The 22,729-nt window shown below is 30.3% G+C and overlaps 3 protein-coding genes across 4 annotated transcripts; 1 reads left to right on the top strand and 2 right to left on the bottom strand.

Annotated features, from left to right (window-relative positions):
• Positions 1–603: 603 nt before the first annotated feature.
• On the bottom strand, positions 604–3,434 carry LOC126878256 (G kinase-anchoring protein 1-like). Its single transcript, XM_050640847.1, has 7 exons — positions 3,283–3,434; positions 2,955–3,139; positions 2,602–2,670; positions 2,063–2,333; positions 1,737–1,994; positions 1,509–1,663; positions 604–1,424 (listed from the first exon to the last, which is right to left on the bottom strand). The coding sequence occupies exons 2-7, from the start codon at positions 3,126–3,128 to the stop codon at positions 1,392–1,394; spliced, it is 960 nt and encodes a 319-aa protein (XP_050496804.1). The 5' UTR covers positions 3,129–3,139; positions 3,283–3,434; the 3' UTR covers positions 604–1,391.
• Positions 3,435–4,274: 840 nt separating this feature from the next.
• Positions 4,275–17,886, top strand: LOC126878251 (mucin-3A-like). Its single transcript, XM_050640839.1, has 3 exons — positions 4,275–5,881; positions 6,003–6,079; positions 6,285–17,886. Exons 1-3 carry the CDS (start codon positions 5,706–5,708, stop codon positions 15,497–15,499), a joined length of 9,468 nt encoding a protein of 3,155 aa, XP_050496796.1. The 5' UTR covers positions 4,275–5,705; the 3' UTR covers positions 15,500–17,886.
• Positions 17,887–18,184: 298 nt separating this feature from the next.
• LOC126878254 (phosphatidylinositol 3-kinase catalytic subunit type 3) lies at positions 18,185–22,195 on the bottom strand. 2 transcript variants are annotated; one of them, XM_050640844.1, is made up of 10 exons: positions 22,014–22,195; positions 21,534–21,728; positions 21,028–21,457; positions 20,816–20,911; positions 20,049–20,600; positions 19,504–19,979; positions 19,248–19,436; positions 18,996–19,171; positions 18,855–18,929; positions 18,185–18,748 (listed from the first exon to the last, which is right to left on the bottom strand). In XM_050640844.1, exons 1-10 carry the CDS (start codon positions 22,085–22,087, stop codon positions 18,348–18,350), a joined length of 2,664 nt encoding a protein of 887 aa, XP_050496801.1. In that variant the 5' UTR covers positions 22,088–22,195; the 3' UTR covers positions 18,185–18,347. The 2 variants fall into 2 exon arrangements, with proteins under 2 accessions (XP_050496801.1, XP_050496802.1); XM_050640845.1 differs by having other exon boundaries at positions 22,001–22,166.
• Positions 22,196–22,729: the final 534 nt, after the last annotated feature.

The raw sequence follows: 22,729 nt of genomic DNA, 5'->3' as shown, positions 1-22,729 counted from the left end.
TTTTAATCTAAAGTATAATGCGTATTTAAATTTATCATGGTACATGCGAATTCTCTTCCATTTTTTCCTTCCTTCTTTTTTTACGTGAACTCGGAAACGAATGAAGCAAAGCCGGAAAAAAGAATTGGAACGTGAGGTGTAACATATCGAACTGAATGTTGAAGCCAGTGAGAGAGCGAGTCGAAAAAAAATTTTGCCTGGGCCTGGAATAACTCCAGGCAGAAAAAGTGAACAAAAAATTTCCATAAAAATGCACTCGTACGTATAATCCGGATAAAGCTTAGCATCGTGAGAGCAGCTATGTCACCAGTGGAAATGGCGAAAAAAACAGAATTGGTATGTGGAAATGACGGTAATCGAAGATTGTAAAAGGGCACGTGAAGAAAATGTTATAGCATACAATAATTTTAAAGATATCTTCTTGAATAAAAAAAATATATATATAATTATAAAAATTTATGTTAAAAATAAAACATGTTAAAAAATTATCTTTAACAGGAATAGTATATTTTAGTACATATATTAATGACGTATGAACTAAAATATGTATGGGTTAATATCATATTAGAATGTTATTTTGTTAAATAAAATTTAAATCTAGAATAATTTTGTGAAAAAAATATATTTTCGTTACTTATTTTGATACATTCATGATAGTTTGTATATAAATATGGCTTATACATTTAGGACCTGAAATTCTTCTTTTATGTATATAATTTTGTTTCAGTCTCATAGAACAAAAGATTTGATTATTCCTTTTTTAATCTTTTGTCCACAAATGTTCGCACTGAATAAAATATTACTTCTAAATTGTATGTACAATATCAAAATATCTTAATTTCACTGATAGCTTTAACAAAATATTAAGGAAATTATTAACATCAACAAGAATGGTGTAGAATATATTTATTACAAAATACTTCAGATAATGTATACTCACTCACGTACGTTCGCACAAAATTTGGAAGATAACGACATTTATTTATGTTGTCAAGTTGCAATATGAAAGTAGTGTTGCACTAGTTTCCCGTTTAAACTTGAGTGCAAAGTTATGTTCAACTACTATTGTATAAGAAAGTTTGAATAAAAGAAGATATTCTTGTACCATATTATGAAAGAATGAAACTCAAATTACAAATGAAAATATGCACTTTAGAAAAATATAACCCTATTTTCATTGAGTGAACTTCTGTATGTTTGAAAAATACGTTACTTAAAAGATCGCTTTATATGCTTTAAAGTCAAATACGTGATACATTTTCATGAGATCTTAAGTTTTAATGATTACGCATCAGTCTTCAGACTGTTAACTGATTAGTCATTAGCAGTAAATTAAGCTTTATAGATCACAATGGTTTAGTACTTTACATTTAACAAAAATAGTCTGTAGTTTAGGCATTCTCATTAACGGGCCTCTTCTTATTCTAAAAAATAAATATAGTTTGTTAACACACAATTATATGTAATCAATTACATTAAATTTAATGACGTTCTAATAATTATCTTACAGTTTGTTTAGATGATTTGACATCTGTACTAGAAGTACGTGTTTTGGACCTCTCTTGTTCTAATTGTGCATGTAAGGATGCTACTTCGGACGTCAACTCATCTCGTATTTCCTGTAATTTTGCTACTTCAGCTAATACTGACGCTTTATCTTTCACTAGAAACAAACAAGAAAATTAATCATATTCACAATAATACTAGAACTATCAGTAAAGAACTATTAAGCCTACTTTCTCCATGAGATAATATTTGATAAAGCTTTTTATTCCTTTCTTTAACTTGTGTTAATTCCTTTTTTAAGCTTTCTACTTGACTCCTTAATTCATTAATGATTTCGTCACGTTTTTCCACCTCTACCCTTAACTGAGCAGATGTAATATCATCATCGATTTTATTTAGTCTCGCCTTCAATATATCCTTTTCTTTTTCCTTTGTGATTTCTTCTTTTGTCTCCTTTTCAATTCTTTCAAAAAATTCTGTGTCTAATTCTATAAATAAATTAACTAAATTAATCATTTTATATCTACTTAAGATTTAAAATATGGAATTATTTTACCTTTGGATTTAGTATCGCCATTTTCTGGAGGTAATACTGTATTTTGAGTAGTAATAGTATTAATGGTAGTAGTTGTAGTAGAAGTATTTTCTAATCCCATATTGTTGAACTGCTCCAATGACATAGTAGCCTTTTTTGATTTTTTCCCTGATTTCTTATTTGACTCTTGCTCTTTTTCTGACTTGACTGCACTTACTAGCTGCTCTTCATAAGCCAGCTTTGACAGCAAGATGGCTTGATGTAATTCTTGCTCAAACGTTTCCTCGACAGCCTTAAGGAAATCACAATTGGACGTGATAACACACAACACTTATAAATATGTCACTACTGAAACAAAACCTTAGCTTTAACAATTTATATCTAAAACTAAACTATGATTTTCACACATATTAGTCAAGCCTGTGCTGTCCTTTATTACACACAATTGGTTGGGTGTCATTGTACCAATGTCCAGATAAAAACTTATTAAATTTATAACAAAAATTTCATTAAGCTAAAGACAAATAAACAAAATACATTATAAAAAATTTATACATTACCATTGTATCTTTCTGTTTCCATTGTTCCCATTGTTGATTTTCATTGCTACTAGTTTTTTTCTTTTTTCCCTATAAATAAAGAAAAGGTGTAAAATGAGTAAAATATTTATTTTACAAATTTCTGAACATTATTATGATGATATTACGAACTAAATTATTCTATTAATTATAAATTGATTTGCTTCCTACATTTCAAAATATATTGAGATTCATTACATACACCACTAAAGGTCAAAATCAATATTGAAGTTCGTTTCAAAATACAAGGTCCCGCCACGACTTATAAATACTATGACGTTTACCGGGTAATCGAAAACAAAAAAAAAAAAAAACAAAAACTAAACGCATCATACCTTATTTTGTTTTTTCTTGTCATCCTTTTTTGGTTGCTGCTGTTGTTTCGATTTGTCGGTTTTAGATTTTTGATTCGTCTTACCGGCAGTAACATTCTTCTGGGTTTTCTTCGGCTTACAATCATCATCATCAATGCTGAGTACTGCGAATCTTGATGGTACGGCGGTCGCCATTTCTGTGAACTCTGAATATACGTATTGATAACGAAAACTACAGAACTTCCGGTATCATTATAGTCATAAAACTTATTATGTTCATTGGGTCTTGTGTTATTGCATCGTGTATCATGTAAAAAATGATATAACCTAGTACAAACGAACGACTTACATGCCTATACTTATCGCACACAAACGGATGTATAAGGAAAAATGAAGAACGATGTTAAGCTACCACATAAACCGGAAACGAATAGTAAACGTCATTGCGAACTTTCAGCGCCTCTAGCGGAAAATATTATGGAAATTACACTTACCCGCCCGGCGACACAGTAAGACCAACTGTAGAAGTAAAAATAAGAAAGTTGTATATTTCAAAGTTTCAAGAGTTTAAGGTACTTACACCTGAAAGAAAATAAATTTATTACTATTATATATCTCAAAGTACTTACATATTTAGTACCAAATATTACATTTGAATTGTTTTATACATACATACATGCTATAATCTTTTCCTTGATTTGTATTAAAGTTTTATTACTGTTTACCACAATATAACGATATATAGTAATTAAGAAACGTTATCGATGTTAAATAGTTTGCAACTTATTTTGTAATTAATTTTGTATACATTTCGATTTACATGTCAAAGCTGATAAAAAATATTTTAGTTCTTTAACTTCAATATAATATGATATTATACTTTTATACTTGTACAAAATTTAAACGTATCAGTTATTAAAGTTATAAGTTGATTCATTTTGATATTTGAATTTATATTTACATCATAGTTATTGTTTCATACTTCATAATATTGTAAAAAAATTTTCGTAATAATTTTACAACTAAACTGTATTTCTTTTTGTTTATTTGTTATGCACTAAATTTAGTTTTTTAAACTTTATGTTTACGTTATATATACAAAATACAAAAGTATATTTATATTTAATTGTAGCATAAAATGCATCCTACATAGTATCAAAAGCATAAAATCAATATATAAATATATAAAATATATATATAAATTATATTGAAGTGATAAACTATGAGGAATGTATGTATATTACCAGGTATTACTTAGCATTTAAATCCTTATAACCTTTGATCTTTTATATAATTTTGTTATCATATATAGAATAAAGTCTTTTTAAAATCAACAATGTTTATTTATTCCTATCCTGAAAATAGTATTTTAGCGCAATTAGCAATTATTGGAATAATTATAAAATTGTAGAATTACTAAAATAAGATATGTATATAAGTAGAAATTGGTAGAAAGTTAGGAGATAGATAAGATGCAATAGTTGGCAACACTGTCGGATCGAGAATCTCGAACAACGAGAGAGAAGGAAGTATCCATCACACATCCATCCATCCACCGTACAGAGCCCCGTTGCACGTCGGGAAATTGAACATGTACGTATGTCGTATGAGCGACGTAGAGCGTTGAATGTGTCGATTGCGTTCGGGGTTGGCTTGCACTTTTCGCGGTTAAATGTGCGCGCAGCAACGTCGCATGGTCAGCTATCAAGACGTTCGCGAACCCTTCTAGTTTATAGTGACTAAGTGATAAGAGGAGAGGTGAAAAGAGAAACTTCTTTTCTTGGGACGCTCGCCAATTTCGGAGCTATAACATTCTATTGCGGCGTCGTTTTAACAAACAGTCGGGAGACACATAAAGGTTCACTGCTGTGTATCTGTGTGTGGAATATATCCAATCACGGAATTCGCGGGCTAAGATGCCCGACGTGGCTCCCGCGGACAACGTCGGCATCGAGATCAACGAAGATCGACGAAGCGGTGCACGGAGCGACGCTCGCTCCTGGTTTCCCGCGAATACACCTCCGATTCCATTTTTATCTATGCCCGCGCATATGGGTGAACAATTTGTCGTATTTTGAAACATCGGAGTGTTTGCAAATTAATTGACTGTTTTGAAGAAAAAAATATTTGTGTTTTATATACTACGGATGATTGCTATATTTTGTTCAAGATAATATAACATGAAAACAACGACAATTTGTTAGTGTATTATCTGTTCCTTTTTTCTTTCTCTCATGTATTTCTAATAAAATATGTAATACATGATTTTGGAACGAATATTTATGGTGCAATTTATAGATCTGGAAGAAGGACATATTAATTAAGGCTTAGTAGCAGGATTTACTCTAGTGGTTATATTGTCTTTTGTATTTATGCCTAATGTAAAATGTTACACATGAAGAAGTCAAAAGCGTTTTGATCAATCAATGTATGTACTTTAAGTTTAAAAATTTACAAAATGAGAGAAACATAATCAAAAAGTGTCCATAAACTTAAGAGAATCATTTATTCATTTGCAAATTGTATATTGCATTTGTTTATATGGTTTTCCATACGTATTTATCATGTTTCTTCTCAAATTAAATAAAACCACTTATTGTTACTATATATTAAGACCAGATTTCAGTCAGTAGAATAATTCTTTCTTACTGTTACGATACGCGAACAATTATTATTTGAGGTGCTTCATCTAAAAATAGATAATATACAAGATATTTATGTTGAATTTCAATGCTGGTTTTATGAAAGAATAATATTAAGTATCTTTCTAAAATGTGTGAGCAAACAGAAATTAATTATTTGGATGGAGATGTTGTTTGGGTGAAACTTGGAGGTTGTTGGTGGCCTGGACAAGTTACTGGGTTCCACAATTTACCTGAAGATATTCAACATGGATTTCAAAAGAAACCTTTAATAGCTGCTGTGAAGTTTTTTCAAGAAGATACATAGTAAGTAATCTTCAACTTATTTTTATTATATACTAAATCTATTAATGTTTTTAATATCATTTTTGGCTGATAGATATTTATATCTTTTATATATATGTGTGTGTCTTATTAATTTTTTCAGTGAATTTGTCAAGAACTATCAACAGATTTATAAATACAACTGTACCCTGAAAGATGAATTTATCAGGAAAGGATTAGGTAATATTTCTTATATTTAGAATAGTATATTTCTTATGTATGAGTATACAGTTTAAAATAATATATATAATAGGGTAGGTTAGGAGGTCATTCAAACTTATTTTTTTTTTTACTTATTTTTGCATATCAAATATTCTCCTGCCCAGGTATATCATCCAACCTGGCACATTTTGTATAATTATACATTTTATAACATTACTTACAGACAAATATAGAAGCAGATGCAAAGATGGATCCAGATACATGGACAAATTTCCTGGAGATGTTGAAATGGCTGAAAAGTTAACAGGAGGAGATCCTGATATATTAAGCCATGATAAATTTTCTCCAGAAGAAAAGCCAAATATATCAGCTTTATTTGGAGACAAGAAAATTCCTAAAAAGAAACGAGAACGTGAGGAAGGTCATAGAAAAAGTGATAATAGCGAAGTTGTACGAAAAATCACACATCCACGATTTTTAAAAGAAAGTGATCATGAAGTTCGGATACGTCAACAACCTAGCAGCTTACCATCTACACCGAATAATAGTGGGTCTCCACAATATCCTTGTCATTTATGTAATTTTACTTCCTCGCGAGTAAATGTTATTATTTGTCACATAAAAAGCCACAGATCAGGAAATTCACCAATGTCCAAATCTAAAGTAAAAACTTATTCTCAATATACAAGTAGGTATTCTGATGTAGATACTCCAAAAAGGAAATATACAAAGAAAGAAAAAGGTCAATCAAATAAGAATAAAAGCAGCAGTGAATCTGGAAAAAGAAAACAAATTAAACAAAATGAAAAAGTTGCTAAAAAGAAAAAGACTTCAGATCCTAAAATTCGCGATACTATATTAGCAGATTGGGAAGATGAATCAGATGAAGAACTTAGCTTGAATCAAAGCAATCCAACTGATATAGCATCTATGAATGATTCATCACCAAAAAATCAATTTGATTTTGACAAATCAGAAGAACTTAATGAAAAGAATAATACACTACCAGATGCTAGTGAAATTATTGCAGAAACTGAAAAATTACTTAAAGAAACTGAGACGCTTACAACAATTAACATAACAGAAGATTCTTTATCTGATAGTACTAATACTTCGAAAAATCTGAAATCAAATCTTTTTGATAAACAGTCGTCCGAATTAGAAAAAGATGCTAGGATATCTGATGTTGAGAGTAATGAATCTACTAATAAATCACAGATGGAAAAAGAAACTTTTAATATTGACAGCGAAAATAAACCTACTGCATCAAATAAAGATAAAAAATTATTATTATCTTGTTTTGATTTCCATGAAGAAGAACCATCCATACCCCCTGTAAGGAAAAAGTCTCGCGCATTTCATCAGAAAAAAGAAATAATAAAAGAATTTGAAATGAGTCAAGCTTTAAAAACAGAACAAGAAAAAGAAATTGAACATAGTAAACCTGAAGATGAAGATAATAATACTAGTTCAAATGAATGTGAAAGATTAAATACACAGTCATCTTTAAGTGAGCAGAGTTTAGAAAAAAATAAAAACAATGACAAGGTTATAATTAATGATAAAGAGACAAATAATAAACTTGAACATACAAAGGAAAAAATTAAATCTGAGAAAGAATCAGAAAAAACACAGAAATCTAATGTTAATACTTGTGAAACAGAATTAGAAATCGTGGAAATATTTGAAGTTGAAAGGATTGAAGCTGAGAATGAAAATACTACAAATGCTTCAAAAAATGTTGAAACACAAAATTGTCCTACAACAAATGTAACGTCAAATATTAATAAGAAATTAACAGAAAACAAAAATTTAGATGTACAAAATATCCCCATTGATGATGAACAAACAGATATTAAAGACGCAACTATTAAAGGAAATGCAAAAAATGTAAAACAGGAACCTTTAAAGCAAGTTGAAGAAACTTCGTCTGAGCGTTTTACAGTAGAAACAGAAGATGAAGCTATGTCTGAATCTGCTGAAACATTTCCAGAACAAAGTGAAAATTCAGATGCAGATATGCTGGATCAAGATCAAGTGCCTAATTCAAATTCTACAAAAATTTTATCAAATGACGATCAGTTAAATATTACTCCACAAGCTCGTAAGTCCAGTAGTAAATTAAGAAAATCAGAACCTATGCGTGCTAATACTAGTGAAAGTGCCAGTGGTAGTGAAAGCCCAAAAATAAGGGATAATAAGAGCAATTCAAAAATATTTGAAAAATTTGAAATAGAAAGAACATCAGAATCTGATAGCGAGCGTTCATATGGTCGAAGAAAACGAAAACCAAATAAAAAATATTTAGAATCTGATATATATGTACAAGATGCAGATCAAATGATATGTAAGACTGATGAAAGTCAATCTGAAAGTGAGGAAAAATCTTCTGAAAAAATAAAAATTAAATCAAAGAGAAATAGGAAATTTATAGAAAATATTAAGAAAACAAGCAAGGACATTGATCTTAAAGAGGAAAAAGAAATAGAAATCTCCTGTAATACCATACATACAACAGAAAATAATGTTAATTCTTCAAATATAGAATTAAAAGATGAATTATTTGAGAATACATCTAAAAACCAAATGTTTATAGAATTAGATACAAAACTTGCAGACAATCAAATTTCTATTGAAATTCCTAAGAAGTTACAAGTATCAACTGAGGAAAAAGTTCTACTAAAAGAATCTGATACATCTGTCCTTGAAGATACAAAATCTGTAGTCACAGAAGATAATACTGCTAAATTAGAAAGTACAATTCTCGAATATGAGAAAACAAAAGACAATGATACTGAAAGTGTATTAACTTCAAATAATCTTTCACAAGAAGATTTAAAAGATCTAGAATCTCCTACTTCTCTTCAACTAGAACTTTCATCAGAGAAAGAAGCATCTTCTTATCAACAATTAGATACTTCAAAAACTGTTGACATGCTTCCTCCCAAAAAATCTCAAATAAAAAAGTTTGAATTATCACAAATTGATATTTCTGGTACTGATGAAACTCAAAAAATCATGATAGATCCTAAATTAAATAGTGGACAAGAACAAATGAAAAATTTAACTACTGAAACAATTGAAACTAGTACAGATACAGAGGCAATTAATTCTTTAAAGCAGGAGAAAGATGCTCCAGAAAAACTTGAGATAGACACAAATAATGTAGAAATTACAAAAGATGCAAATCAAATAGAGGAAGAAAATAAAATTCAAGGTGGAAACACAACTATACCAATAAATCAAAAAATTCAGCATGTGGAAATGGAAACATTGGAAAAAGAAGAACAAAAAACTAAACCAGAGAATTTAGAACAATTGCCTACAGACTCAATAAGTACATTAAGTGAGCAGCAAGCTCAAAATAGAACATCTATGCAAACAAGATATAAAGGAAAATTTACACCAGATACATGCACAAAATTAAAGAAAGATAAAGAGTTATTTCCTGAAGAAAAATCAACAAATACGTTCCAAGAAGCTTTCTTAAAAACTTTGCATATTGACAAGAAAAAGGGTATAGTTAATGATTCTGATACAACTGGTAAAGGAAAAAAAGGCAAGAAATTAGTGAAGAAAAAGCCTGAAGAAGAAATAGATAGAAATATATCTTCTGAGACAACTCAAAATATGACAACTGAAGATCCTATTATTCCAGAAAATTATCCTAATCTTTCTCAAGATAACAATTCTCAAGTCACAGTTATGAGCAATTTTGAAGGTATAGAAGTAGTAGTTGATCAAAATCTTGAAATTGATGCTAAAGTGGATGATACTATTTTTCAAAATGTTGACCAACTTACATCAACAAACGAATTTAATATCATGCCTAAATCATTGATACAATCACCTACTGAAGACAGTACTAAATCTATCAATATAGATGTGCAAAAGTTAGATGAATCTTCAAGATCATTAACTTCTACACCTTCCCCATCATCAGACGTTAATGTACCAGTAAAAAAACGTGAAATGCCACGAATAATTGAAAATGTAACATTGACCGAACCTATGCAAATTTTAAAGTCAAAATTATTAGACAAATTACCACAGAAAGGGATAAAACATAAATTAGAAACCGATGGTACAAAAAGATGTGACCAAAAGGGTGGTCCAAAAACGAAAATAATGAAAATTGAATCTGCATCTTCAAATACCAAATTGAAAACTGGTTCAAAGGTTACATCTCCACATTTGTCTTTGACTAAAAAGTTACAAGTTTTAAAAGCTGAAGAAGCAGAAACAGCTGCTTTGTTAGAGGCACAAAATGAACAGTTAAATGTAAAAACTTCGAAAACTCCAACTACAACTACTACAACTGAAAAATATATTCAACAAAGTTCACAAAGCTTGGCAGATATGGAACTAGATATAAATTCAATGCCATTTGTTTTAAGTGAAGATGTTTTAACTCCAGAAAGCATTGAACAAATGCCTGTTGTTATATCTTCTATTATACCTGCATCTAGCACAATTCCAACACTATCTTTTACACCAACTACGCAAATAGTATCTCCCACTCAAAGTCAGTTCAAATTGAATGAAACTACAAATGAAATGTCACCTTCAAAGAAAAAGAGCGGTACTCCAGCAATTTTGAAAAACAAAACTAAAGCAAAACCTACAATTACAAGTATAAAAACGCTAGTGCCACCACTTACAGGTGGTGTGAAAGGTATAAAATTTCAAAATACACCAACAACAAACAAAGTGCCACCTCTTTTAACACAGAAGAGTACATCAGGAAAATATGTAGTAGTACAAACATCTGGAGGTCAACAATTGCGATATGGTGTTCAAGGAAAAACTGGTGTGCAACAAAAAATTGCTATACCTGGTAAAAGTACTGGAAACGCCCAAGTTGTTCATCAAGGTAGTAAAGTAGTTATATTAACATCAGCACAATCAGGCCAAACTAAAATGCTACCTTTAAATATTTCTAAAACATTAAGTGGCAAGGTTCAAAGAATTATGACAAATAAGGGTCAAGTGTATTGCCCTATCAGTCCTCAGGGTATTATAAATTCAAAAACACTCATTGCTCCGAAAGGAGATGGTGTTTCAGCAACAACATCTAAGCTTCCTGCTGGACATAAAATTATTAACACACAAGGTATAATAGCTTCAAAAGGACTTCTAACTCCTATCTCAGGAACAATTGGAAAGACTGCTTTACTGGGGACATTATCTCAAGGAATTTTCACAAAAGGTGGAATTTATACGCCAATAAGTGCTTCTACTTTGGGTGGGAAAACTATCATTGGATCAAAAGCCCTGGTTACAAAAGGTACAACCATTTTATCTTCACAGAATTTAGGTACTTCTAAAGCTATTTTGACCCCCATATCTCAAGCTATTTCTGGTAAAACAATTTTAAGCACTCAAGGTATAGTAAGCAGTAAGGCAACAGTTTTGACACCAATAACAGGACAGCAAGTAAAAGCTATTGCAGCAAAAAGTCCATCCAAAGGAAATAAAGTACAATACCAATCAACGCAACAAAAAGTACAGCTTCCTATGTTACAAAAATCGCAAAAAGTTCCAATGTCTGCTACTTCACAAGTAAGATCTGGTCAAATGAAAACTGGTGGCAGCAGTACAGTAGTATTGCAAAATACCATTCCTACACAAAAGACTGTGCAACAAGGAAAAAAAGTAATTAAACAGACAGTTGTACAGCAAGGTTCTACTTTTCAAAATATAGTATCTCAAAGTAGCCAACAGACAATAGGTATAAGTCCACAAATTCAACAGAAAGGAAAATCTGTATCTACATCAACTGTACAAAAAGTTATTATACCCCGAAGTAATCGACCTCAAAAAACACAACAAAAAATAGTTGTTCAAAAAGTACAAGAACCTGCAATTACGACTGTACAAAATATTCAATCAAAACAAACGGTCTCAGTACCACTAACTACTGTACCAAATGTATCTAAAACAACAATTCAGCAAAAACAGGCAGCTAGTACTACTGCAACTACAAGAATTAGTACAAAAGGCCAATCAGTAAATAAGACTACTACACAACAGCAGAAGAATTTGTTGAACATTGCAATGAATTCAGTAACTACGACTAACGTGAATACAAATGTTTCTACGTCTTTGTCTCTTCCACCATTGGAATCTACTGAATCTGAGAGGAAATCGAAAATAGATAATGTGCTTATTGAACCATTTCAAAAGGACCAGCCTAAACTAGAAAATTTCAATGTTGAGAAAGGTAATGAAATAGAAAAAATAGAAGAACCGAAAATAACGACACAACCACAAATAATGGCTTTGCCAACAGAAAGTACTGATGGAACACAAACTTATGTTTTGGTAACTATTGATGAACAAGGACAAATACAACCTCTTGATAATAATACTCTTATGTCACTAGAAGGTACTACGCAAAATCCAGATGGCACAAGAACATTATATATAGATCCTAGTTCTTTAGGAGAAGCAGGCACATTAGATAACATTGTTCTTCAATTTGATAATGCTGTATTACCAAATATACAAACAAGTGCTACAGAAACTACTCAAACAATTATATCAGAAAGTCTTCCTACTTCAGAAGTAATACACACATCAAATCAAGATATTTTAGCCGCTGCTCTGGCAAATACAGATTTTCAACAAGAGATCAATTTAACAGAAAATCCGGCAGGAAACGTAATGACCACTGGTTTGACTCAAACAAGTTTAATTAATCAAACTATCTTGCAGTCAACTATTGTACCTCCTACAGAACCAATATCTTCTCCTTGTGTGCTTGAAACTTCATTGACTTTAAATCAACCCATAATGACGCCTTTAGAAGTGCCTAGTAATTTGCCAATACAATCAGAGTCAACTCCAACTTCTGCTGTGACAACCATCCCGTCTTCTCTCGAACTACCAATAACAATCACAAGCCCTAATATTTCATATATTTCGACGGGAGAAGCACAAATACAAATCCCTGGTAATTCTATGCCAGATATTGGAGAAATTATGGAAAATCCAAGTACAGCAGAGATCGCTCGAGCGGAAATCCCCGCAAGTACTCAATATTTAGTATTACCAAACTTAGAAGATAATATTGCTGTAGGAACTTCGAGTGAACAGAGTAATACTATTTCAATGCCTAGTGTTTCATATTCAGTTTCAATACCAAATAATATAGTTTTACAAACTTCACAAGTTCAAACTACTCCTTCAATGCCAATAATAGATGATACCTATGCTGAAAATGTGCAATTTGCTTCAACTATAGAACCATCAATGGCACCAGAACAGACTTTTGTAGATGTACCTGTTTCTGAAATGCTTGTTTCAAAACCAGTTGTTTCCAAGAAAAACATAAAATCGCAAGACACTGCTGTAACATCAGAAATGGTAGTAACTCATAATGTTTCTACATCTTCCCAAGAATCTATTGTATCAACAAATGAATCTCCTTTATTAAATGAAGAACAAGATACCACAATACCATTGCAAGAAGTATACTCTTCTCAAGAAATTTCTATTAAGTCAGAAGAGATGCTCTTGGAACAAACAGTTACTAAGGAAGAGAATAATTCAAATGTGGGAATTAGTAGCCAAAGTGAAGAAGTTAGTAATAATGATAATATAGTACATGTACAAATTATGGAGCAACCGGATGATGCAATGACAAATAGTATGTCATTAATGGATGATAATACTTTAGTTACTTCTGAATCCAATGCAAAAATTTCGTCTGAAGAACATGCGAATTTTGAAGTTTCAAATTCAAATGAAATAGATACAAATAGGTCACAAGAAACACAGAATATAAAAAAATTTAAAGAATTAAGTTTTAATGAACAATCTGCTAATGAAGTTCATTCTCCCATATGTGAAAAACAAGCAGCAACATCCAATGAAGTAGAAGTTGCTCAAGAAGGGGCACAAATCCTACCAGCAGAGTCACTGAACCGTTTAGATGAACATAGTATGGATATAGATGAGGTTATTGAATCTAAAATTTATGCTGCAAATACAATGAAAGAATCCGAAGATTCTCAAAGAGATGAACCATCATCTCAAGGTGAATCAGATTTGATTCAAAGAAATTTAGAATTACATTTTGGAGAAACAAATGCAGAGGCTAGTCATGAAATACCATCACAATCATATGAACAGTTTGGAATAGCAATGACTACTGATTCCACTGATTTACCTAGTCAATCTGCTACAAAGTCTGAAAATTCAAAAGAACCATCACAATCAATAACATATGAACCTATGGAAACAGATGAAGAAGCTGTTGTAACAGAACCACCAACACAATCATTTGAACATTCAAAGATAAATGAAGCTTCTCAATCATATGAAGCATCTGCAGAAGCAAGTACAAATGCGCCTACCCAATCTTTTAACGAATTAATGCAAAGTCAAGAAGAAAGATCAACTATTGATGATGCAATTGATGATCAGACGTTCCCAACACAGAGTTACGAAGTTGGTAAAGCAGAAAATATTCCAGAAAATTTAGAAACGGATGCTGAAATTAGTCAGGAAGGAAATATGCCATCTCAATCTAACGATATTGGTACAGATGGGATTGGCACATCCTCAGTTTCTACAAATAATTCTGGACTTAATGAAGATGAAACTGCAAGTTCGTCTTATGTTCCAGAAACGCCTGAGAATCAAGAAAGAGATCCAGATCAAGAAAGTGCAATAAGTACGTCATCTTGTGAAATTCCACCTTGTGCTGAGTTGAATATTGCATCATCTAGTGCAGAGCATACAAGTATCCATGACAATGGAGTACCTGAAATACCTACATCTTCATATAATTTGAATCCAGACATTACTTCAACTCATGTGGATTCTGTACCAACCTCTAGTTATGAAGAGCAAAATGTATCAACTTCTTATGAAGTTCCAATCTCAATGCCAGGTCTAGAGGAAACATCCTCTCAGAATTTTGTTACAGAAAGTACAGATCATAGAAACGAACCATCTAGTTATTATACTCATCACCAGGAGGTAACAGCAAGCTATTATGAATCTGTAGGGCAAGAAACAAATTCGAGATTAGTTGAAGATCCACAAGAGGAAGTTACTCCTAGCTATTATGACAGTAATCCACAAGAAGCAAGTCAAAGTTATTTTAATCCAGAGGAAGCCACACCAAGTTATTCCAGTCATAATGTCTCTCCCAGTTATTATGATCACAGACCAGAAAGTGAAGCAAGTCAGAGCTACTATTCTGCAGATGACATAGAAAAATCAGAGCAGTCTTCCTCACAAAATATTGAGGCATCACAAAGTTTCTATCAAGAACAATCTGATGAATTAAAATTAACTCAACAAGGAGAAGCTACACCAACATATACAGAAAGATATCCAGTTGATTACACATTAGAGAATTCACCAATAGACAGGCACGATCTTGTAGAAAGTTCTGTATCAGCCACTAGGCCTACAGAGAGGTAATATATTATGATGAGAAGTAGCGTTGTGCTATAAAAAGAGTCCTTGTTTTTATAGACTAATGGACATTACAGCCATTGATAGATAAACTCATCTATTTTCAAATGTAAATATAATATTAAGATGATAAATAACTAAATATAAGTTAAAATTAGATTCTTATCTATAATTTATAACTATACATATACATATATATGTTTATATATGTATGTATATACATACATACATACATACATACATACATACATACATACATACATACATACATACATACATACATACATACATACATACATACATACATACATACATACATACATACATACATACATACATACATACATACATACATACATACATACATACATACATACATACATACATACATACATACATACATACATACATACATACATACATACATACATACATACATACATACATACATACATACATACATACATACATACATACATACATACAGACAGACAGACAGACAGACAGACAGACAGACAGACAGACAGACAGACAGACAGACAGACAGACAGACAGACATAATACATACACACACACACATACATACATACATACATACATACATATATGCATACATGTTATCACAAATGCACAATGCTTATATACATCTGTGCATAAATATGTATGTATATATGTGTATATATTAATTATATATATTCGTACATAGAATTTGATAAGTGAGCAGTGTAATTACAGAGGAAAACTATGGTTTTGTTACAAAAATATTATCTTATACATATATCCATCTTATTTAATATATTGAAAAAATATAAATATTTCAATATATTGAATTAGATTATCATTCATAGCTTCTTTCTCCTTTCTTTTAACTAGATACAATACTTTATCATATACTAAATTGATTATATGTTTTCAAATACAATACATATGCAATGTGTATATTGTAAAATTTTGTAAACTGTCATTGGGATAGTAGTAACAACTGTTAATTATTGCTAGTTTTGCAATAAAATTTAATAGTTACACTATATGGACAAATACAAAATGTAAAATATTTGTATATTATCGTGGGTTCTTATGGAGAATAATCGGAATCGAATAAAAATCAGAAAAATAATTCAGTGAAACTTTACTACTACTCCATAATGACAAGTCCTAATGAACGTATAAAAACTAAATGCACAATATATCTTCAGTAAGTACCAGTAATGTACGTCCCAAGATATTTGTAAAATTCAAATAGAAAGTTTCTTGGATTATTCTTTAAAGACTTAATTTTTCAAATAAGTTTTTCATTCTCCGTTTTCACTACTTATGAATCTATTTACTGACAGGAAAGTCTTTATGTATAATCAGAAGTGTAGATAATTAAGAGAATCAAGAATTGAATTATTACACATACATTGTTTATTTGTAGGTAATAGTTTACATTTATGAGAAATAAAGAAGCCTATTATTTGAATTATAATAATGTATAATCCGTGTGCTGAAATGTAAAGAATAAAAGAATTTAATAGGAGATCTGTCATGTTTGAAATGAGTTAATATTTACAGGGGAGTAAATTAAAAATAAATTAATAGAAATAAACGATTTAACGTTAACAAGATCATTTTATTCCTGTGAAATATTTACAATTACATGCCGCAATTTTATATGTACAAATTTTTACACATGCGTATTAATATACATGAATATTTTTAATAGTTTTAACATGTTTTAATAGTTTTTCTAATAATTTAGAACAAATAATTCTTTTTGAAGAATGATGTAACCCTCAAACAAGACAGATTTCCCCACATATTCTAATATAAAAACAGTTATATTATATTCTTTATAAACTCATGTTATCAAAAAGAAATTTGTTTTTATTTCTCGCGGCGTTTTCAATCGTGATCACGCATGTATATATTATGTTACTGTTACGGGAAGAAAGTTATTGACTATGATATATCGGATTTGATGGAAGAGAAATTAAGTCAGAGAAATTTTCGAAAATGGACTGAATTGTTAATATTCTTTGATTGCTTCTTGAATTCAATCAATATATACATAAATACACATGTACATATATTTTTCAAAGCAATTATATTATAAAAGTTTCTATACTTATAAATAGTATGTAATACTGTGAAATGGGGAAAATATAATTACATTTTCTATTAAAATTTTCTGGTACAATCGTAAGTTGGGATATAATTGCTTCATTGAAGTAATCAAATTTAAGTGACATAAAGTGATATTGATTAAAATAGCATTAATGCGTTGTTATATGGATAACAATTTGATATTTTCATCACTAACAATATTATCTTTTTATTTCTACAGTGTGCACCACATACACGATTGTAACTAAGAGATAAAATAAATACATAAATATTTACGTAACAAATTATATATACAATAAATGTTTTTGTTGTTTTATTATTTGGACATGCCCATTACAATAAATTTTTGCCTGTAAAAAAATATATTTACTATTTTATTTAATGTATTTTCATAAAGAAACTAGTATGCAATATTTTTATTGTACTTTAAACTGTAATTTACGAAAATTGTTGACATATATATAATTTACATGTATAGTTCACATATATTATGCAGTAAAAATTTTTTTTATTGTGGTCATATGACATGTTAATTATTAAACATTTTTGTATGCAATTTACAAACATATAAAAGGTTCTAGTATATATTTGTTATTATTATCAAAGATTTATTACCTAAAATAATCCCAAAATACAATAAATTATGTTACATTTATAGATGTATGGTCATTTATATACAATATAGTAATATTTGCAATAGTTATGAAGGAACACAGTCTTTACAATCATTATCTCGATTGATTTAGTTTTATTTTCGCCAGTATTGTGCAAACTTGTGTAATTGTTCCACTAATACTGCCATTACAGCTGTTACTGATAAGTCCAAAAGATTATGTACATAATGCACTGCTTCTTCGTCGCTCAAATCCAATCGTAGTTTATCTTGAACTTTTTTAACAGCTTTATCTGGTTCTAAAGCTATGTCTGGTACACTAGCATCAACCATTAACGAAAACAAATTTAGAATTAAATTTGCATGTCTGCGCAAATGTAGAAATGCAGTATAACATTGTTTTCGAAATTCATGATAATGTTCCGAACCTACGCCTCCCATAGCTTCAACCATCTCTTTACTCAATTTCATTGGTGGTGGTAAAGGCTTTGGATCTCGACCCAAAATATAGCCGAAATCTATATGAAAGAGTTTACCTAAAATATAAATGTTATTCGGTTTTATGAAATGCTTATAATTTTATATATGTATGTTTATTAATTTCACAGCTTATATAACTAACAAATTTATACCAGAAATTACCTGACGTTGTTAAGAGTAAATTATCTAAATGCCGGTCACCAACACCAAGTACATATGTGATAATGCAGTAACCGGCTGAAATTTTATGATTTTATATAATTCAATTTGATATGAATTATTTTGGCAAGACATAATTCTTACCACAACTTCGAACATAAGTATCCATAACTTCAGGTACAACACCATAAGGACCATTTTCGGATGGATGATGTTTTCGGAAAAAGCTTAATATGGAACCTTCACTAGCTAGAACTTCTGCAACTGTTGTAGATTCAATAAATTGTAAAAAACCATGTCTAGTACTTGTTGCAAGTACCCTAAAAATGTATATAATAAAGTAATTCATATTTTAAATAACGTTATATGTTGACAGATTGTTCTAAGAACTTTTACCTGTAAGGAGTAAGCTTTAAATCCAAATTTTCTCTTCTTAATAATTTATCCATAAGTGCAATTGTTTGTAAAATTAATTGATCTTGTCTGAGGTCATCGCCATGTTTAAAAATCGCAATGTATTCGCTGTTTTCCGTTGTTAAAAATGTTAATTTAGAAGGCATAAGAGCCGATTTAAAAAGACTGGCTCTAAAAAATAACTTACATTACTTAAATATATCATATATCATTATTATGTAAAAAGAATTGCACATACTTTTCAGGTATAATTCCCTTGATACAAATTTCTGGATCCAAGGGAAAAGGTATTGGTTCAAAATTGGAAAAATTGATTTTAAATGCTGGATCCGGATCTGCCAATAATATCCTGAGCCGGTCAGTTTTCTTTTTACGATTTCCGCTTTCTCGTGCAACTGCTTTTACCAATGCTACTAATTGATCAATAAACATTTTTTGGCGTAAAAGAAATGCTCTTCTTTTTTGCCAAACAGCATTTCCTTGTGCTAGCATCATTGAAAACATTGACATTACAGTATTATACATTTCTTTAACCCGAGTATCTTGTTTTGCACTTATTGATGGATCACTTTGATCTTCACATTCAATAGAGAGATACCAATAAAAGTAATTAGCCAGTGTAGTATTTTGGCATGCACGAGTAATCAGAAAAGATGCCAAATCCATAAGAGAATCTTGACTTGCTGAGAAATGTCCACTTTCAGATTCACTGGACTGTAAATCATGTATAACTATTCGTAACAAATTAGAGAAATTCAATGTTTATACTATAAAATTACTTACCGTTGTTACAGCTGTAGATGAAGAATCATTAATTTGTACTTCTCTATCTAATTTTTCAACTTTTTCAGATTCCTTTTCTTTTATTAATGTTTGATGTGCCCTTTTGATGCTTTCAAAATCTTCATACTTCAAAGCTTGTACTAATTGCAACAAATACAACATTAAGTCATCATCAGGTGCTTGATTAAGTCGAGTAATAGCATATCTTCTAACAGCTGGATGTGTAAATGCTGGGCCAAGTAACTCTAATGCATCTTCAGGGTCAGGTGGTGCCCATAATGCTAACATTTCTAATGCTTGTCGTTCTTCTCCAGCAACTTTCCAATTTACGCATTTCACGAATTTTGTTAACGCCTTCTTTTGATTTGACAAATAAAATCTATATTTCCAAATAAGATCTTGTTCTTCTGTAGAAAGAGCCGTTGTTGGCGGATAACTTAATATTATGTTTAAAGCATCACGAACATTTGAAGTTGGTTTTAATTCTCGAGTATGGCCACCGCTTCGTAAACTTCGAGCCAATTTATGATGTTTTGCTTCCACAAGATTTTCCTAACAATAAAAATATATGAATGAATATAAGAATTATATGTATACTACACATAGATATATATAAGATAATGATTTAAAGGTAAACCAAATAATAAGAACTGACTTTTTTATCTTCTTTCTTCCCTGGAAATATTTATAGCTTTCATGATAATAATCATATAAATAAAGTTGAAATCTATTGTATATTTTATATAAAAGTTTGTAATTATACTTACTTGCAAAATTTCATAATCGGGCAAAGTTACAACATCTGGTTGTGATCTGTGTTGAACAACTTCATCCCCATCTTTTTCATAATACACTATAGAGTACTATAAATATATATAAAATATTTAAAATATTTAGGTTAATAATAAAAGTTTATAATAAAATTATAAATAATAATTATATAATAGCCCGCAGCACTTAAATTTGAAGTTTTTCATACCGGTATTCCATCCATAGTAATTTCAGGAAACTCAATCATTAAGTACAAGTATTCAGATGCTCTTTTTTCTCTTTCATTAATTAACTCAATTTCTCTAAATGTTAGTCGGTCCAGCCAGTCAACTTTATTCATTTGACCATTCCTGTGCTTCTTGACAAGTTTTGCTAATCGTTGCATTTGTTCTTTCCCATGATCTCTAGTTTTTCCTGGTGTACTAGTTAGTACACTACCATCTGCTTCTACTCCAGGCCACACTCTAAGGTCTAGCATTCCTTGACGAAACACTCCATGTTTTCCAAATAAAGATATTGTTGTACCACCAACTGGTAATTTTCTACCAGGTCCAGCACAGTCATATAAACTTATACATAATTGAGCATCTCGTGGTAGATCAGAATAAGAAATAGGTAGAGTTACCCATTGATTCCAACTAAGAAAATTCATATATATATTACACGTATTTTAGAAAAATACTGCCACCATACTTCCAAAACAATAATACATACTTCCAGCGTGATGTGAAATGCTTATATGCTGTATGAACGGGTAAAGCAAGTGGTCTACCACCAGCCCACACCTGTAAAGAAGCTGCTAAATCCCCACGTCCTCCATTGGTTCCATATAGACCAGAGTATTTCAACATAGGGTCGATAAGCAATTTATCATATTCTGGTCGTTGTCTTTTTCCTTCTAATGTTCCTCTATGAAAAGGAAAATGTATTATATTAGAATAATTTACATTAAAATTGATATGTATTCATATGGCATTTTAATTAAAAGATCCAGATAATCTGCAATGAAATATTTGATTGTCTGTACTACATTTAAATTACAATTTGTAAGCGGATTATTTTATATTTTATGGTACTACCAGTAGTCCACCTGTTTTTATTGGGGAGATACATTATGGAACTTTTATTATGGTAACCTGATAGCAGCTGATACTGACACTTATTACATTTCACACACTTACAATTAAATCTTACATTTTAATTTGTATTTTCGTGTCTAACGAAGAACTGTACACATAGAAAAACTTATCATTAATATCTTCCATCATTTTATGAAATTACAAAGTTAACATATTTCTCTACTTCACATTTTCCATGATTCTGCCGCGTCTACCGTGCTTAATACATTGGTATATATACCATACTGTATGAAGGAATATTGCTATCATAGGAATGTAGATATATGTATGTACATGACATATATAGGTATAAATATTTCCTAATAGAGTCATCTATAGTATTTTTAGTAATATAAAAAGTTATGGTAACAAGTGTTGCAATTTTTATATTATCGATTGTTAATCAGAAAGTTATGATATAACTTTCATACTTTCGTTTACAAGTAGGCAACTTACCATTTGTAAACAAAGTTACAGCATCGCACAAAATCTGTATAAATAATGTATAAAATACATAATTTATATCTTAAAGTGTACCTTTTAATTTTACTTCTAATCTTGTTGTAAATTTACTAACAATAAAGATTTGTCTTATTTTATCAAGTATTAAAGATATTATACAAGTATTATGAAATAAAGATATTATAATAAATAAATAAAGATATTAAATATTATTTCTTTCTATTATCATTTTTTATTCTTATTTATTTCACATCAATACACGACATGTTTTTGTGATTATGTTTTTTATTCTTACAGTCTTGTTGTACTTTGACAGATAAATAAATCATA

This window comes from Bombus huntii, chromosome 2 (genome assembly GCF_024542735.1).
Source record: "Bombus huntii isolate Logan2020A chromosome 2, iyBomHunt1.1, whole genome shotgun sequence".
Classification (NCBI taxonomy): Eukaryota; Metazoa; Arthropoda; class Insecta; order Hymenoptera; family Apidae; genus Bombus; species Bombus huntii.
This window is presented reverse-complemented; position numbering and strand designations above follow the sequence as displayed.

Excerpts from the sequence above, each read along its gene's own strand:
- LOC126878256 (XM_050640847.1), bottom strand. The coding sequence starts at position 3,128 with ATGGCGACCGCCGTACCATCAAGATTCGCAGTACTCAGCATTGATGAT. Across the intron at positions 1,995-2,062 it reads TGGCGATACTAAATCCAAAG|AATTAGACACAGAATTTTTT; the intron begins GTAAAATAATTC and ends ATTTATTTATAG. Across the intron at positions 1,664-1,736 it reads AATATTATCTCATGGAGAAA|TGAAAGATAAAGCGTCAGTA; the intron begins GTAGGCTTAATA and ends GTTTGTTTCTAG.
- LOC126878251 (XM_050640839.1), top strand. The coding sequence starts at position 5,706 with ATGTGTGAGCAAACAGAAATTAATTATTTGGATGGAGATGTTGTTTGG. Across the intron at positions 5,882-6,002 it reads TTTTTTCAAGAAGATACATA|TGAATTTGTCAAGAACTATC; the intron begins GTAAGTAATCTT and ends TAATTTTTTCAG. Across the intron at positions 6,080-6,284 it reads ATTTATCAGGAAAGGATTAG|ACAAATATAGAAGCAGATGC; the intron begins GTAATATTTCTT and ends CATTACTTACAG.
- LOC126878254 (XM_050640844.1), bottom strand. The coding sequence starts at position 22,087 with ATGATGGAAGATATTAATGATAAGTTTTTCTATGTGTACAGTTCTTCG. Across the intron at positions 21,458-21,533 it reads CATTTCACATCACGCTGGAA|TTGGAATCAATGGGTAACTC; the intron begins GTATGTATTATT and ends GAATTTTCTTAG. Across the intron at positions 19,980-20,048 it reads CATCTACAGCTGTAACAACG|TCCAGTGAATCTGAAAGTGG; the intron begins GTAAGTAATTTT and ends CATGATTTACAG.